At 39.6% G+C, this 16,203-nt stretch overlaps 1 protein-coding gene across 2 annotated transcripts in view; it reads left to right on the forward strand.

Moving 5' to 3' along the window:
* The window catches only part of larp4b (La ribonucleoprotein 4B), a 36,169-nt gene that overhangs the window by 1,522 nt on the left and 18,444 nt on the right, over positions 1-16,203 (forward strand). For both annotated transcript variants that reach the window (XM_062023065.1, XM_062023066.1), the window contains one exon: positions 1,079-1,212. In XM_062023065.1, coding sequence (XP_061879049.1) covers positions 1,132-1,212 — 81 coding nt within the window. In that variant the 5' untranslated portion in view covers positions 1,079-1,131. The remainder of the gene's footprint in view (positions 1-1,078; positions 1,213-16,203) is intronic.

Here is a 16,203-nt window from a genome sequence, read left to right on the forward strand (position 1 = left end):
AATATGTTCCCCATACTAAAGTGTTACCATGTTTTTTTACTGGTGCATAAAATGAACCGTGCATGAACATCACCTTGTTCAAACAACAAAACCAGCACGGTGCATAAACTCACAACAAATTACACACCTGTTACACACCTGTTGCCGTATCCGTAATACGCCGATAGGGAGAAGTTTGTATTTACACGATGAGCTGGGTGTGTTTTGACCTCCGCCGAACCCCTGAGGCCGACTCACCGAACCCCTAGGGTTCGATCGAACCCAGGTTAAGAACCACTGTATTAGGGCTACACTGTGCTATGAGAGAATGTTGTGTATAAATGAAATGATAACATATTCCAGTTAATGTTCAAACCTCCATAGCACTGATGGTTGTGGGTGTGTGTGGGGATGATGTGATGTGTTCCGGTTAAAGTGCACATCACATTGTTGACATCTTGAACTTTGTGCTATGATTTGTACATATAAATAGCAAATAAGTTTGGAGTGTTGGCATCGACTCAATCTGTGCCTCATGAAGTTCTGAATGATATTTCCTCCCGCAACTGCAATTAACAGTCATTAATGCATAATCACTACATGTGTTTAAAGCGATGTGAAGCGGACAGAGAGTTCGTAAATGTCATTTCAACAGGTCGTAACAAGAGTTTTTTTTGGATGGCTGACACAATCGAACCTCGTTCATTGCAGTGACACACACACACACACACACACACTCGCACCATGTGTGGCAAGGAGTATGTGGGTCAAAGGTGGACAACTTTACAGTAACACCATTCTTGTTCCTGCTTTGTTTGCAAACACAGCACCCCCCGCACCCTCGATTGTTGTGCTGGACTATCGCATGCTTATAAACGATCCAACAACAAACATTTTAACGAGCAAGCTTTTACCTAAGGAAATACAGTTGTAGACATTCCATCAAAATCCCACAATGAACTGGAGAGGCACTATTTGAACAGTCTAATCTTAACACAAGTGTCATTTGTTCACTGGTTCTTAGCTCGCTTCCCGTCTTCTCAATGCTGATGTTATGATGCAGTAACGGGTCTTTTTTGTCCCTTGTGGCGTTCCGTAGCTTCCTTGGTGACACAGAGACTTCTCCCTGAGGAGCCAAAAAGCAGACGGCTCATGACTTCTGACCAGGACACAAAAGTTGTAGCTGAACCACAGGTGCAGCAAGTACAGGAGGCTAAAGAGAACTCTCATTTGGTAAGTTTTACTGCTTTGGCAAAGTCGAGCCACTGTGCGCTGATACTTAAATGTTGGAATGTGGAAGATTGGTTGTGGGCGGTGAGAGTTTTTTTTGTCAAGTGTTTTCTATTTCAGCTCATTCATGTTTGTATTTACTCCCCTCTCTTGCTAGTCAATTACCTCTGAACTTAGCATACCTTTTTAACTTATGGCTGGGCGATATGACTAAAAAATGTATCACGATATAAGTGTTTCATATCAGTCGATATCGATAATTATTGATAAAAAACAAAACAAAACTATTCTAAATAAAGACCAGGAGAAAAAAGGCTGAATTTAAATACTTTTATTTTAAATATATATCTTCAACCTTTAGAACGAGGTCAGCATTATGAAAAACAGTCAAATAAATGAAAATACTGGTCGATGTGCAAATATTGACATTAAATAAATGCTTAATCCAACAAAATGTGCAAAGTATTGTAATTAAGAAATTAGTAGTGTACAACTCAGGCTTTAAAGCCATATTGGTAACAATATATGCAAATAAATAACAGTCACATTAAGCAAGCAGAAACAAACATGTCTTACAGAATATTGTAAACATCGGAATAAACTTGCGTCTGAACATCTGTGACAAAACAAACCTGTTACCCTCTTCAGTCATTTATGGAAAAATCAAACCAACTTCAGTATCTCCTTTTTCACGGATTCCCTGCACATTGTGTAAAGCTTAGGAATAGCTGTCTTGGAAAAGTGCTTTCGGCCAGGTAGAACATAACGGGGGTCGAGCACGTGTATGAGATTCTTGTACCCAGACTTCTCAACTATGCTGAGCGGTAGCATGTCCTTCGCTAATTGATACACCACTGCATCCGTTATTTCTTTATAACGTTTTGAATTTTTGTCATATGGCACTGCTGCCGAGTAATACTGTCTGCGGCAACAACAGACCACCATCGAGACGATGGTGGTCTGTTGTTGCCGCTTCGGTGCTGTTCCACTTGCACCGGCTGATGTAGATGGTTGTGGCTGTTTGATACTGCTGAACTCCAGCGGGTGAGAGCGGCTCAGGTGGTAAAATAAGTTTGTCGTGTTCCCAGACTTGGTCGGGACGACAACCTTGCAAAGTTTGCAGACAGTATTACTCTGATTCGTATCGGATTTTAAAAAATCCAAAATACTGCCAAACTGGTGACGTGACGTTTCCTTTTTTATTTACAATTTCCTCTCGTGCTGCCGCACTCCTATTCCCGTTTCGTTTCACTGCTCGTCGTCAGCTAGCCGTTGTTGCTTTTTTTTTCTTTTTTTCCTGTTAGCGTTTCCCAGAATGCCTTGCGGTTCAGGCTCGGCCGTGATAGGTCGAGAGGCAAAGCCCTTCCTCTGCCTACACCCCCCAGAATGCCGTGCGGTTCCGGCTCCGCCTTTCTTCCTATTTTTTTCTAACAGAACTCAGTGAAATTATCGAACGTTCTATCGACCCCATTTTCTATTGATATTGATCACATGTCTATCGCGATATATATTGTTATTGTTTTATCACCCAGCCCTAATCAGGGATTGTTGTAAAGCTGCATGCTTGATTGATGTTTGTGCATGAGAAGCTTTTAAACAAAGCTGTTTGTATGTGTGCGTAACGGGTAATACAACACCAACCAACTGCCTTGTAATTACCTTGTGTGCGTGCGTAAGATAGGATACACGGTAGAGCGTCACAACACATTTTCATGTCACCTGATGGATGTCATATGAGTGATGACATTTCGTAGCGCAATCAGGAGATATTTCCCTCTGACAAGACGTTTAGAAAAGGCTTCTCCGCAAGTCACTGTGTTGCTCAGCTCCTTCCACCAAGACTGAATAAATGGATGTACGGTAATGTGTTCCAACACTTGGTTTGTAAAAATCTACCCCAGGCTCAATGTGTAATACTATTATTAGTATGTTCCAACACTTTGTTTGTAAAAATCTACCCCAGGCTCAATGTGTAATACTATTATTATTATTAATAATAGTAGTAGTAGTAGCAGTCGTGTGACACACTTCAGTGTTTCTCATACATATAATTCTCATACATATATTTATTTATAACGGATCGCCACAATAACAGACAGTATCAGCCACAGAAAGATTTGGTGTCCATTTCTCCCCTCTTTCATAAAATTATTATTTTTCTGACTGAGTGTGTGCGCCCACGCTCACAAACCCATTTCAATGGGACTTTCTGTGTAGCTTGTCATTTCACCTCCGTACAGTAGATGGCATTTTAACTCTGCTTCTCAACACAAATTTACCACAGCTGACTTGGTCGTGCATCATAATGCAGATCTATTTAGTAATATAGTGATATATCAGATGCACAATTTAATGTATTAAAATAAGTGCACACCTACATGGAGCCCAAGAAACATGAATGTTTTTAATTGGTTGCGCACACAAGTGTCTAAATTAGATCAACACTCGTAAAAACTTTGAGTTGTTAAATAGAATATACAATACTTTCTTATAATGCATATACAGATAGTTTTGCATCATGCTGAGCCACAGATACATTCCCGGTACTGTGGGAAGCACTTTTACTCTAGGTTTTAGTGTAGCCAATTGTGATGCGATCGCTCCTCTTTTGTGACAATTAGCAATGAGCGTCGGCATTCACAAGCTTCACGGAGCTAAATGAGTGTGTATCAGACACTTTGGTCCCCCAAGACAGATTCTCGCTCATCCGTGCAGACTGGACATTGGCCAAGAGCTAGTGGGCAGCCTCGGACTGAGTCTGATCTCTTGGTTGCTTTGTTGGGTCCGTTTCTGTCTCTGGAAATGCGGCCACCCACTCCAGCAGACCCACAGAATGTGCGTGTTGAAATTGTGTTTTTGTTTTGTTTTGTTGTTTGTCTATGCATGGTGCAGTTGTATGTGCGCAGAATGTGTAATTTATTGCTCTTTTGTTGGTTTTTCGTTGTTTTACTTTGTAGCCGTATGTCGAAAAGGCGCAGCTGAAGTGGCAGCAGCTCTGTGCACTTTTATGTCCTTGATGCGTCCCTCATGTTTTCATGTCTTTTTTTAGTGGATTTTTTGAATCTGCACTGCAACAACATAATTTCCCCATTGTGTGATGAATGAAGTTTATCCCATCCTTAGGCCTTTGCTGACAACAAATTGTGCTTTACAATACATTGACCTATAAATTATTGCCGATAAACGATATTGTCAACATAATTTTGAGACCAAATTACTTATTATAATTGGAAGGTAAACTTTTAAATATCCAAGTTGAATAAAACAAACAAATAACAATGAAATATACTCTGTTAACAAAATTTTGCACTTGAATCAAAATCACAGCAAAAGCAATACAATAGGTTCTGTCTCTGTTAAGGAGGGTGTGGGGGACTTCACAACCAAGACAATGAATAAAATAGCTAAATGAAGTTATTGTGACCAAAATAATCACAGTTATCATTATTGCGGTAATGTTGAATGTGCTTAAAAAGTACTTGTATACACACACTAAAATCTTTTTTAGATAAATAGCCACACAATATACTTTCTTTGCAGAGGAAACATTAAATACTGTTCTGGCTTTATAAGAGTCATATTTTTATTTGTGTTTATAAATATGTTTATTTTCTTACATTTGAATTTGCACACGTTTTAGAATGTTTTTTTTAATAAATGCAAATTGGGTGATCAGTTCGTTTCACTTCCGGTTGATGTGACGTCATGCGAGTTATTTTTCTGTTGAACGGACGTTTGTCTGTTCTAACGCGACACTAAAGTTTATGTCGATTACTTTGTACGAAGACAGCACAGCCGTTATGTTCAATGTGTATACTGTAACATAGTAGTTTATACAGCAATGTGCAGATTGTGGAGTGATGTTTCTTAATGGGAAAATATTTTAATGTCTTGTTTTCATGTTAGCATTAAAGCTAGCTAGAAAGCTAACGTTAGTCCTTAAGTTTATTAAGCTGCAATTATCAACCACGGTTTTTCGATGATTTTAATTGAATACTAACTGTCGGGAGTTCTCCAGCGGTTATCATTATTACTGCTTATGTGCATGGAGTACTTATGCCTGCAGCTGCTGCAAAGTGTGACCGCTCTGCCCCTTGCAGCCTGTAACAGTGCATGCATATGGCGGTTGTCAACGTGGGAAAAGTTTGTTAATGTTACTAATGGTAATGTTTTAGGTCAGCATGGTGGTGGGGTTTAGTGCTCATACACAACGGCCTCTGGTGCACTTCACAGGGTTGTTCTCTGCTGCCACATTTGTAAAAGTGCTTAATAAGCATAGGAGCCTGCCTTTTAATTGTTAATATCGCCAACAATCATCCTCATTTAGTTGTGACAGCCGAAATTGCAATCGTGGTTAATATCCGATTAATTGTGCAGCCTTTCATTCACGCCTTTCCCCATTGAAAACGTCATACTCAAATCTACTTTCCGTACACACTATTATTATAAGCATCCGTCCGTCAGTAGTGACGATGGGTTGCGCCTGGGGGAGTTCTTCCTCCCACCGCCGAAGCTGGCGCCAATCGGGTGGAACTTAAGACTGCCAGCTTCCGTGTTGTTTCCTCCCTTTTAAGGGGGGAGGCTGGAGTGACCTCTCCATGGTGCAAGCCTGGGCAGAAAGTATGGAGATCGTGGGTTGCCCAGTCATCAAGATCCCCCTCTTGGCCGTGACGATGTGGCCCAGAGGAAAGCAAGGCAATACATCTGGCATCGGCTTGGCTGCAGGAGCTGCCAGCAGGGGGTCAGCAATGACACCCAGCAGCCTCAGGGGCTCCACTCCTTATTTTCTGTCTGGGTTTACTCCCATACTGTGGTACCTTTGGGAGAAGGAAAGGCTATGATAGCCTTTCCTTCTCCCAAAGGTACCACAAGGCAGCGGGTGGGAGCAGAGGGGGGATGACGACTATTTGACCCATAGGTGGGCAGTGGTTAGCGGATGCCAGGGCGTGTCCACACACCGGTGGGCCTGCACACCTCGCCTCTGGGGCCCACTGCTGCTCCGAGATCCCCTACAGTTTAGCCTGAGGCCGCGAGGTCCCAGTTACCGTGTGTGGCCGCGAGGAGGCACTGTAGGAGTCTTGGTGGTGGAGAAGCTGTGTACCGGCAAGAGGAGACTTACGCGCTCGGCTCCTCTTTTCACCCCCCGTAAGGAGGGCTAGCCGGTGGCATTAGCTGAAAGTAGACAGTAGCATGCAGAAGCAGCATGCAACATGCAAAATGCAACATGCGCTAACTACAAGCACTTCTACGCAGTGCTACTGCACTGACGCATCACACACACCCTATGCGTTCTTTATTTATAACACTGGTTGTAGTATTTAGCTTTTATTGTATGTTTTTGTTGTATTTAGCTGTTACCACTTTCACAGCGAGTTTAGTGACAGATATAAATGAGAACTATATGCGACTTTATTTTAGAAATTTCCACATCGAGAGATGCGTGTACGACCCAGTCTGCCCCACAGCAAGAGGATAGAGAAAAAACAGGAGCTTGTTGACTATGATGCGGACTACAATGACCATGACTATTTTCCCAATTTGTGACTTCCCCAATTATTCACATTCCAAACAAGCTTGTTTGACGGAAGTAGGAAGGAAGTCAAGATTATTTTATAAATATCTCTGCAATGCTTCCACGGTGTGATTTCAAATCTTTGGGACTTATGCAGATCCCAAATACACAACAGCAGGTACTAATAGGTAAGAAAAATGGTTTTCCATAATAGAGCCCCTTTAATGTATTTTGTAGTACCATATTTTTCGACTAATGTGCACTTACAATCCTTTAATTTTCTCAAACAAATTAACGGTGCGCTTTATAACCCAGTGCGCCTAATGTACACATTAATTCTGGTTGTGCTTATCGGCCTCAAAGCAATTTTATTTGGTACATGATGTAATAAGTGTGACCACTAGATGTCAGTCACACATAAGAGATAAATGTGGACTCTAGGTTGACACCTGTTCAACTAATGACGCTAGTAAGTAAGCAAACAACACCAAAACTTTGATGATTAATTGAGAATATAGAACATTACACTCAGCGCTCAAAAAGCTGTCAAATGTTTGAGTGCAACTTTGGTAAGCTATTAAGCCGCACCGCTTGAAGGTTTATCGGCGCATTACGACTACAGTAGTCAGGCGTACTGTGCTTCAACATACAGTATTATTATGGTGTGTGTATATAAGGTCCCCAAAATGGCACCTATTAGGAGACATTATCTGGCGATTTGTTTTGCAATATTATGCAAGACTAACTTTTTTTAACTTATTGGTACCTGCTGTTGTGTATTTGGGATCTGCATAGGTCCCCAAAAATTGCTCGCATCTGCCAATGTCGTCTGCGCTTTAGTCAATAATGTTATTTTTTCTCTATCCTCTTGTTGTGAGGCATTCATCCGCCGTTGTTGCCATTTCTAACACAAAGTAGCGTATAGTTCTAACTTTTATCTGTCAGTAGACTCGCCGGTACAACAAAAATAATGGGGAGAAGGCGTTGTCGAAGTGGAGCCACGTAATAAGACCGCCCACAAAACGGCGCATCCTGAAGAGACAGTCAGAAAGTGGCTTGAAGATGGTCTGTAAAACATAATCTATGCAACAGTTTGAACCCACTATTACATGTTATGTAGACTACAAGGAAGTCTTTTTAGATGTATAAAAAAATCATAATATGGCCCCTTTAATGCACCTTATAATCCGGTGCGCCTTTTGTATGACAATAGACCTGAATATACAAGCGAATCGGCAATGTGCTTTATAATCCGGTACGCCCTACGGTCCGAAAAATACTCTAATAAAATGTTGCAATCCGAAGTTTAAAACTGTTCTAAGTAGTTTCTGGTGACTGGAAAAAACAAAGTACATTTTTATTTTGTAACAGATTTGAGATATTTTCAAAATTTAAGTGTAGATTGAATCCAATTGAATCGTGATACATTGATTTAGAACCTTATGAATCAAAATCGAATCATTTTGGGGAAGTTGGCCCTTATAACTGTGGTAATTTTGTTACAATAAGCATGTTCAAGATACTTTTCGTATTGTTACGTCCTTAAATTCACTGATACAAACACATGCAGTGCAGCTACAATAGATTGCAATATACTATAAATGTGTCCACTCGTTATTCACAGAGCAGATGACAAAATTGTAAACGTGACCATTTAGAGATAGAAATGTCAAGGTGTCATTGAAATAGGATATGAATGTTCAGTTTATTAAAAAAACAACAGTGTGTAGACCTGTTCTATATTAAAATGTATCTTTAATTGACTTATGTTGTTATGATCTCTAAATAGTTAATGAAGTTACCTTAATCGATTTTGTGGGCCTTTTGTGTAATGGTTGTTGCAGTACGCTGTACACACTAACTGTTACATGCTCTCGTTTAAACTGGAAAGGAGGTGCAATCCAACCATGTTAGGCACCAGCACTGTGGAGGAGGAATGTGACTAGTTTACAAGTCCACTCCCTTGTTATGCTTCCTATTAACTTTCAATTGAACTATGGCAGCTAAAGTAAACTCAGGTGTTTGGGGCGGTGAATGTCGAACACACACAAGGCTTCAAATCGGCATGACTTCTACAAACTCATGTGATGGGAGAGAAGTGAGCAGATGGCTGAAAGGTATAGGTGAAAAAAATCTTAAAATAAGGACAGCAGAAAGAGCCTGCTGTCTTTTTCCATTGTCATTTACACATGTTCAAGATGGGAAAGAAGATTGGCAGCACGAAGGAGAGGGTAAACTTCCCCTGCTGGTGTCTATTGGGCTAATGCGTCCAGCTCTTTCCAAGACAACTTTATTTGTGCAAACACAGTCAGAGAACCAAAATACTCCGGGATTTTTTATTAGGAAAATACCTGAATGTTCATGTTTCTGCCTAAATGGGAATCTGAATCATTTATTTAACTGCACCAATGATAGGCAGACAAAGATAAATTTAAAAAATGGTTTTGTTCCCTCCCATTCAAGAGTATAGGCTTTGCACTAAAGCAAGCAGTGTAATAATTTTCCTGCGTCACAGGCTACAGTCTGGTGACAATAACAGTAAGTCATCTATGCCCTCAGCTCATCTCTTCCCAAAATGCTGCCTCTATAAAAGATCCGGCTAACATTTGAGCATTTACAAAGGTCTTGCAGTCCACAAGGTATGTTCCCTGATTCAGGACTGCCTTAACCTAAAGGGAGGCCCCGAGGCTGAGGGGGTTTTGGGACCCCCCGATCCCCAACCGGCCCCCCGAAAACACAGTTTGGGGGAAAAAAAATAAAAATCTTGATTTTAATCAACAGAACAGCAACAATTCAAAAATATAATTCCTTTTAAAAATAATTTTGTTAATGAATACATCTCCTTTGCAACAGGCGCATGCACGTCTGTGGGAATGTAACAGAGGCCAGTCAACTTCAAGAATAGTGCTGGCGATCTGGGAGATTGCCTGTGCTTTTATCTCAGGAGATAGCACTCCCGCTTCTGAAATCGTCAACCTGGGTTCGTGCCCTGCTCGGATCAATGGGAAAAACAATGCAGCTGAGCGAACGAGTACACAATCGCTACACAAAGCAGAGCTGTCTTTGATTGACAGTCATGAACACCAATGATTGCATGGTATGGTTACGGGTGATCTTGAGATCAACAATGTATTTGAGAATTTCCATGCATCCCTCTACTCATCTGCTCAACGTTCTACTCCTGAGCTTGATAATTTATTTTGCCAATCTGGACATCCCCTCTGTTGATCAGTCTGCTGCAGTAGAGTTAGGGAGACATATTACTGCTGTGGAATTAAATGTTGCAAAGTTATCACTGCAAAACGGAAAATCCCTGGGACCAGACGGCTATCCTCCCAAATTAAGTTTTTTTTAAACTAGCCTCCCTAATATTGTACAATGAATCATTTGAATCTGGCCGTCTCCTGCAGACGCTCAACCAAGCTTCAATTTATTTCCTATGGAAAAAAAGCAAGGACCCTTTGTCATGCACTTCGTATCGTCCTATTAGTCTGTTGAATGTGGAATTAAATGATCTAAACTATTGGTCTTACATCTGGATACCCCTCTACCATTAATGTGCTTCAAAGTTAGGTAATTCGCAATAGGCACTCCTTTCTTAATCTTTGATGTATTTTCCATGTATGGTATGATGTACCTGCTCTTAACACTGAAGAGGCAGTGGTATCTGTGGATGCTGAAAAAACATTTGACCGAGTGGAGTGGAATTATTTTTATATGCCCTGGAGAGATTCGGCTTTGGTAACGGTTTTATTTCATGGGTTAAGCTTAGGGCTGGGCGATATGGCCGAAAACTATATTGCGATTCCGTTTTTTATATTGATTAATATATATAATTATTGATACTCTTTGTGACTTATTTAAGCCTGCCAATAAATACAGTAAACAATTTTCATCTTACCAAGAGTGCTATTTATCAGTGCAGAGAGTGTTTGGTAGCCAGGTAAGATGAGCACTGCTAAGGTAATACAATCATTAAAGTAGATTTGAAGGTAGTTGCAGATTTGATACACGAGATAGCAATAGTATATAAGCTATTGAAAACTACACAGTAGTTTAGGAAACAACTAAAACCGTCACATTGGAAGTATCAGGATGTTGCCACACTGTCTGCAATAAAACCAACAAAACTAAAGACAAGTTTTTGTTATTGAGTTGATATATCAATATATTACAGTTTCTCTTCTCACTCCATGCAGTGAAACTACAGAAATACGGCGCAACCACACTTGTGTTAAGAGAGTTGCGTGCGTGCGTGTGTGTGTGTGTTTGTGTGTGTGTGCTCAGTGCCACTTCCTGTTTCCTCCTATATTAATCTCCTGAGGCCTCAGTCAGGACACATATATTCAATATATTTTCACCTTTACCGTTTCACCAGTAAACGCCGGCAGGGCTGCCCTCGAGCCCATTGCTTTTTGCTTTTACCATTGAGTCTCTGTCAATAGCGCTTTATAACAACCCGCTTATTACGGCATATGTGGACACAATGTGCAGGTAAAGGTCTCTCTATGCTGATGACCTGCGTCTACATGTCTCGGACATCTCCGCCTCGGTACCAGCTGCCTTGAATACTCTCCAGGCTTTTGGATATGTGTCTGGTTACAAATTCAACTTGGATAAAAGTGAAATATTCCCTATAAATTTTGCTGCTAAGAATTCTTCTCTTCACAATTTTCCCTTTAAAATAGCCTCGCAAAGTTTCATACAAACGCTTGCAGAACTTCATAAAGCCACCTTTGTTTCACTGTCCATGGAGATGATTGCTGGTCCTTACTTAAATTTGTCTACAGCGGCTTGTGTCAACTCTGTTGAAATTAATATACTACTACGATTTTCCTATTTGTTCCAGTGTATACAACTCTTTTTTCCCCCAAGTCTTCCTTCGTAAGATAATGTAGCCCGAATGCAGCTGAGATAGGCTCCAGCACCCCCCGTGACCCCGTAAGGGACAAGCGGTAGAAAAATGGAAGGATAGATAGAGATTTTGGACTTTATTTGTATTGTACTGTATTTCTGTTAACTGTCAAAAAATTTCAATTAACAAATGTTAAAAGAAAAAAGAAAAAAAAAAAGAACACCAAACATTGCATTCCACCGTCAAAATCAGGGCCCCTGGGCTTCAGCCCAGGTAAGCCTGTGCATTAAGGCAGCCCTGCCCTGATGTTGTTGTTTGTTTTCATGGCAATCAGCTGGGACAAGGTGTCCATTTTTAAATGAATGGCACTCAGACATTCAATAGGCATCCGACTAGAGGTGCAACAATATCACGGGTGAAAACATTTTTAAGTGTGGTAATGTTTCCTCTTATTCTTGTTAAAACATGAGTGAGTACCTTGCTCCTTTTGCAAAGTAGATCTTGTTATCTCTTATATGGGAGCATTTAAAGCGGGGTTATGACGGACATCTGGAGGATGCGGTCTCAACTTGGTAAGAGAGTTGGCTTATACCTTACTAGCTAGCTAACAAGTTGTGTGAACAATAACTTACTTTTATTTTAGCCAAAGGCTGCCAGCTACACTGTCTAAATCAGTTAAAGTACTTTTTGTCAGGAACTTCAGGTGTAAACAGCTTAAATTTGCAGTGCAATAAAGAAAGGCAAATGACATATGTCAAACGCACACACAAACGCAGGCACACACACAAACCAATGCGCTGTTATCATAAAAGATCAAACATACAATCTGATAGCTAAAATGTTAAGAATTAATCAATGTTAAAAGCCTAACCAGGGATGAGGGTTGAAAAATTAGCCTGTGGCTGGAAGCTTTATGTACTTTGACATCGGTTACCTTTGGGTAGCAATGTTTAATTGTACTGTTCCTGTCAAATAAATAAATAATAATGAATAAAATACAATTCTATACATTGAGTCTATTAGATTGATCAACTCTATCTCCTGGTATTTTTAGCAATCATCAAAACATTTCTATTGTGCAGCTTTTTACACACATCATGACAAATTGCTCCTTTCTTTTTGAGGAAGTTGGATATTTTTGTTGTTTGTTTTTATTCAGAATCAGAATTGGCTTGATCGGCCACATATGTTTAACAGACTAGGAACGTAGACTGTTCAATGCAAGAAACAAAGAAAAATGTGCTATTTTAACTCTCCTTTTTTTTACATTAAAATTTATACTTAAATTTTGTTCAGCAGTATGCCTGTCCTTGCTTTTAAATGGACAAAAATGTAATATTTATTTTTATTTTTGTAACCGCCGAACGAGCAGCTTAGTTGCAGTATAAATAAATATGTATGAAATAATTAGTTATCTTTGTTGTTAGTAAGCACATGCCTAAAAATAACTCAAGCTGAATTTAAAAGTTTATGGCTAAATAAGAACCACTGAATATGTGTACGCTTTATAATCTAATAAGTCGACTAATCGTTAAGATAGTCGATGACTAGTCGACTATCAAAATAGTTGTTAGTTGCAGCCCTACTTCCGAGCTGCCGTATCCACTCAGCCTCTCGGAGTGGAGGCAGAAAGAAGATAGAGATGTGATGGCTAAACAATTTAGAAACATGTGGCTATGAGCACTGGAGTCATGAGTTGTCTGCTGCCGCTTGCAGAGATACGTGTCTGTGTTTGGGGATATGACTTATAGATAGATGCATGTAGCCTTGAACACACTCCACAGGGACCGCCAGGTCTGTTCTGCCTTAGAACTTGAATAAAATGCTGGCTCTTACCACAGTGCTGGTCATACATTGCAATTGTGCTTAATACCTGCAGTCCTGAAAAAGCCTGCTCACTGACTCTACCTTTAGACCTAAGTCCTGTCCATCACTGAAGGCCAATTCACAGCACTTTACATAGACTTTTCTGGGGCTCATATTATCCAAATAATAATATTACTTAAACTTTTTACAATACAACATAGGTCATATTTGAATTTGAAACATAATTGTGTTTTTACTTATTTCCTAAGAATGTTTCTGACTTTTCAGTGAAGCTCTGCACGGATCTTTAAATGCTTTCAGGGTTTCCCACAGATTGCCAATGTACTTGTGGCGGTGGGGACGTGGCTAGGGGCATGGTGGGATGTGGTCAATAGGACTTTGTCGTATGTTTTCTTTAAAAAGGCTGACAAATGTTATGAATACATTTTAAAAACAAATCTTTATTAGTAATTACAAAACGCAAAACCAGTGAAGTTGGCACGTTGTGTAATTCGTAAATAAAAACAGAATACAATGATTTGCAAATCCTTTTCAACTTATTATATTGAATAGACTGCAAAGACAAGATATTTCATGTTCCAACTGAGAAAATAAATTTTTTTTTGCAAATCATTAACTTAGAATTTAATGGCAGCAACACATAGCAAAAAAGTTGACACAGGGGCATTTTTACCACCATGTTATATCGTATTTCCTTTTAACAACACTCTGTAAGCGTTTGGGAACTGAAGAGACCAATTTTTGAAGCTTTTCAGGTGGAATTATTTCCCATTCTTGCTTGATGCACAGCTTAAGTTGTTCAACAGTCCGGGGTCTCCAATGTGGTATTTTAGGCTTCATATTGCGCCACACATTTTCAATGGGAGACAGGTCTGGACTACAGGCAGGTCAGTCTAGTACCCGCACTCTTTTACTATGAAGCCACGCTGTTGTAACATGTGGCTTGGCATTGTCTTGCCATGATAACGTTGCTTCGATGGCAACATACGTTGCTCCAAAATCTGTATGTACCTTTCAGTATTAATGGTGCCTTCATAGATGTGTAAGTTACCCATGCCTTGGGCACTAATACACCCCCATATTATCACAGATGCTGGCTTTTGAACTTTGCGCCTATAACAATCCGGATGGTTCTTTTCCTCTTTGGTCCGGAGGACACAATGTCCACAGTTTACAAAAACAATTTGAAATGTGGACTCGTCAGACCACAGAACACTTTTACACTTTGCATCAGTCCATCTTAGATAAGCTCGGGCCCAGCAAAGTCGGCGGTGTTTCTGGGTGTTGTTGATAAATGGCTTTTGCTTTGCATAGTAGAGTTTTAACTTGCACTTACAGATGTAGCGACCAACCATAGTTACTGACAGTAGTTTTTTGAAGTGTTCCTGAGCCCTTGTGGTGATATCCTTTACACACTGGTGTCTGTTTTTGTCAGTGGCGCCTGAGGGAGAGAAGGTCACCGGCATTCAATGTTGGTTTTCAGCCTTGCTGCTTACGTGCAGAGATTTCTCCAGATTCTCTGAACCTTTTGATGATATTATGGATCGTAGATGGTGAAATTCCTTGCTATACTTGGTTGAGAAATGTTGTTTTTAAACAATTTGCTCAGGCATTTGTTCACAAAGTGGTGACCTTCGCCCCATCCTTGTTTGTGAATGACTGAGCATTTCATGGAAGCTGCTTTTATACCCAATCAGGGCACCCACCTGTTCCCAATTAGCCTGTTCACCTGTGGGATTTTCCAAATAAGTGTTTGATGAGCATTCCTCAACTTTCTCAGTCTTTTTTGCCACTAGTGCCAGCTTTTTTAAAACATGTTGCAGGCATCAAATTCCAAATGAGCTAATATTAGCCAAAAATAAAGTTTTCCAGTTCAAGCGTTAAGTATCTTGCCTTTGCAGTCTATTTAATTGAATATAGGTTGAAAAGGATTCATTGTATTCTGTTTTTATTTACGATTTACACAACGTGCCAACTTCACTGGTTTTGGGTTTTGTATTTTGATCATACCTATTTATTCGCAAACTTTGGTAGTCTTTTGGTATCATAAATCAGTTATATGTGATAATAACTCGAATACAGAGGCCACTTGTTTTTTTACTCTACTGGTATTATAAGTACATTTTTTGCTGCCAGAAATGAAAGTCCATTTTATTTTTGGGTTTGTTAAAGATAACTAAAAGTTTTTTACCTTCCAATTACAGTAATCAATTTTACAGTAATAAGAAATAAAAGTTTGTATTCTTAAAAATGGTTACTTGCATTATTATTATTATTATTATATACTGTACACACTGTATAGTTGTTATCGATTATTTCTTGAGTTAAAGGGGAACTGCACTTTTTTGGAATGTTGCCTATTGTTCACAATCATTATGAAAGACATGACGATGGATGGATTTTTTTTTAATGCATTCTAACTTGTAAATAAACGTAAATAAAAGTCAGCTTACAGCAAAGCCAACTATTTCGCCCATAAAATCCAATAAACAACCTCGGGCTGGGCGATGTGGCCTTTTAATAATATCTCTATTTTTAGGCCATGTCACGATACACGATATATATCTCGATATTTTGCCTTAGCCTTGAATGAACACTTGATGCATATAATCACACCAGTATGATGATTCTATGTGTCTACATTAAAACATTCTTGTTCATACTGCGTTAATATATGCTCATTTTAAACTTTCATGCAGAGAAGGAATTCACAACTAAGTCAATTTATCAAAACTATATTTATTAAACAGTTATCAAGCAGTGGCACAAACATTCATGTAATTTCCAAAACAGAAAGTGC

The sequence above is a fragment of the Entelurus aequoreus genome, linkage group LG16, assembly GCF_033978785.1.
Source record: "Entelurus aequoreus isolate RoL-2023_Sb linkage group LG16, RoL_Eaeq_v1.1, whole genome shotgun sequence".
Lineage (NCBI taxonomy): Eukaryota > Metazoa > Chordata > Actinopteri > Syngnathiformes > Syngnathidae > Entelurus > Entelurus aequoreus.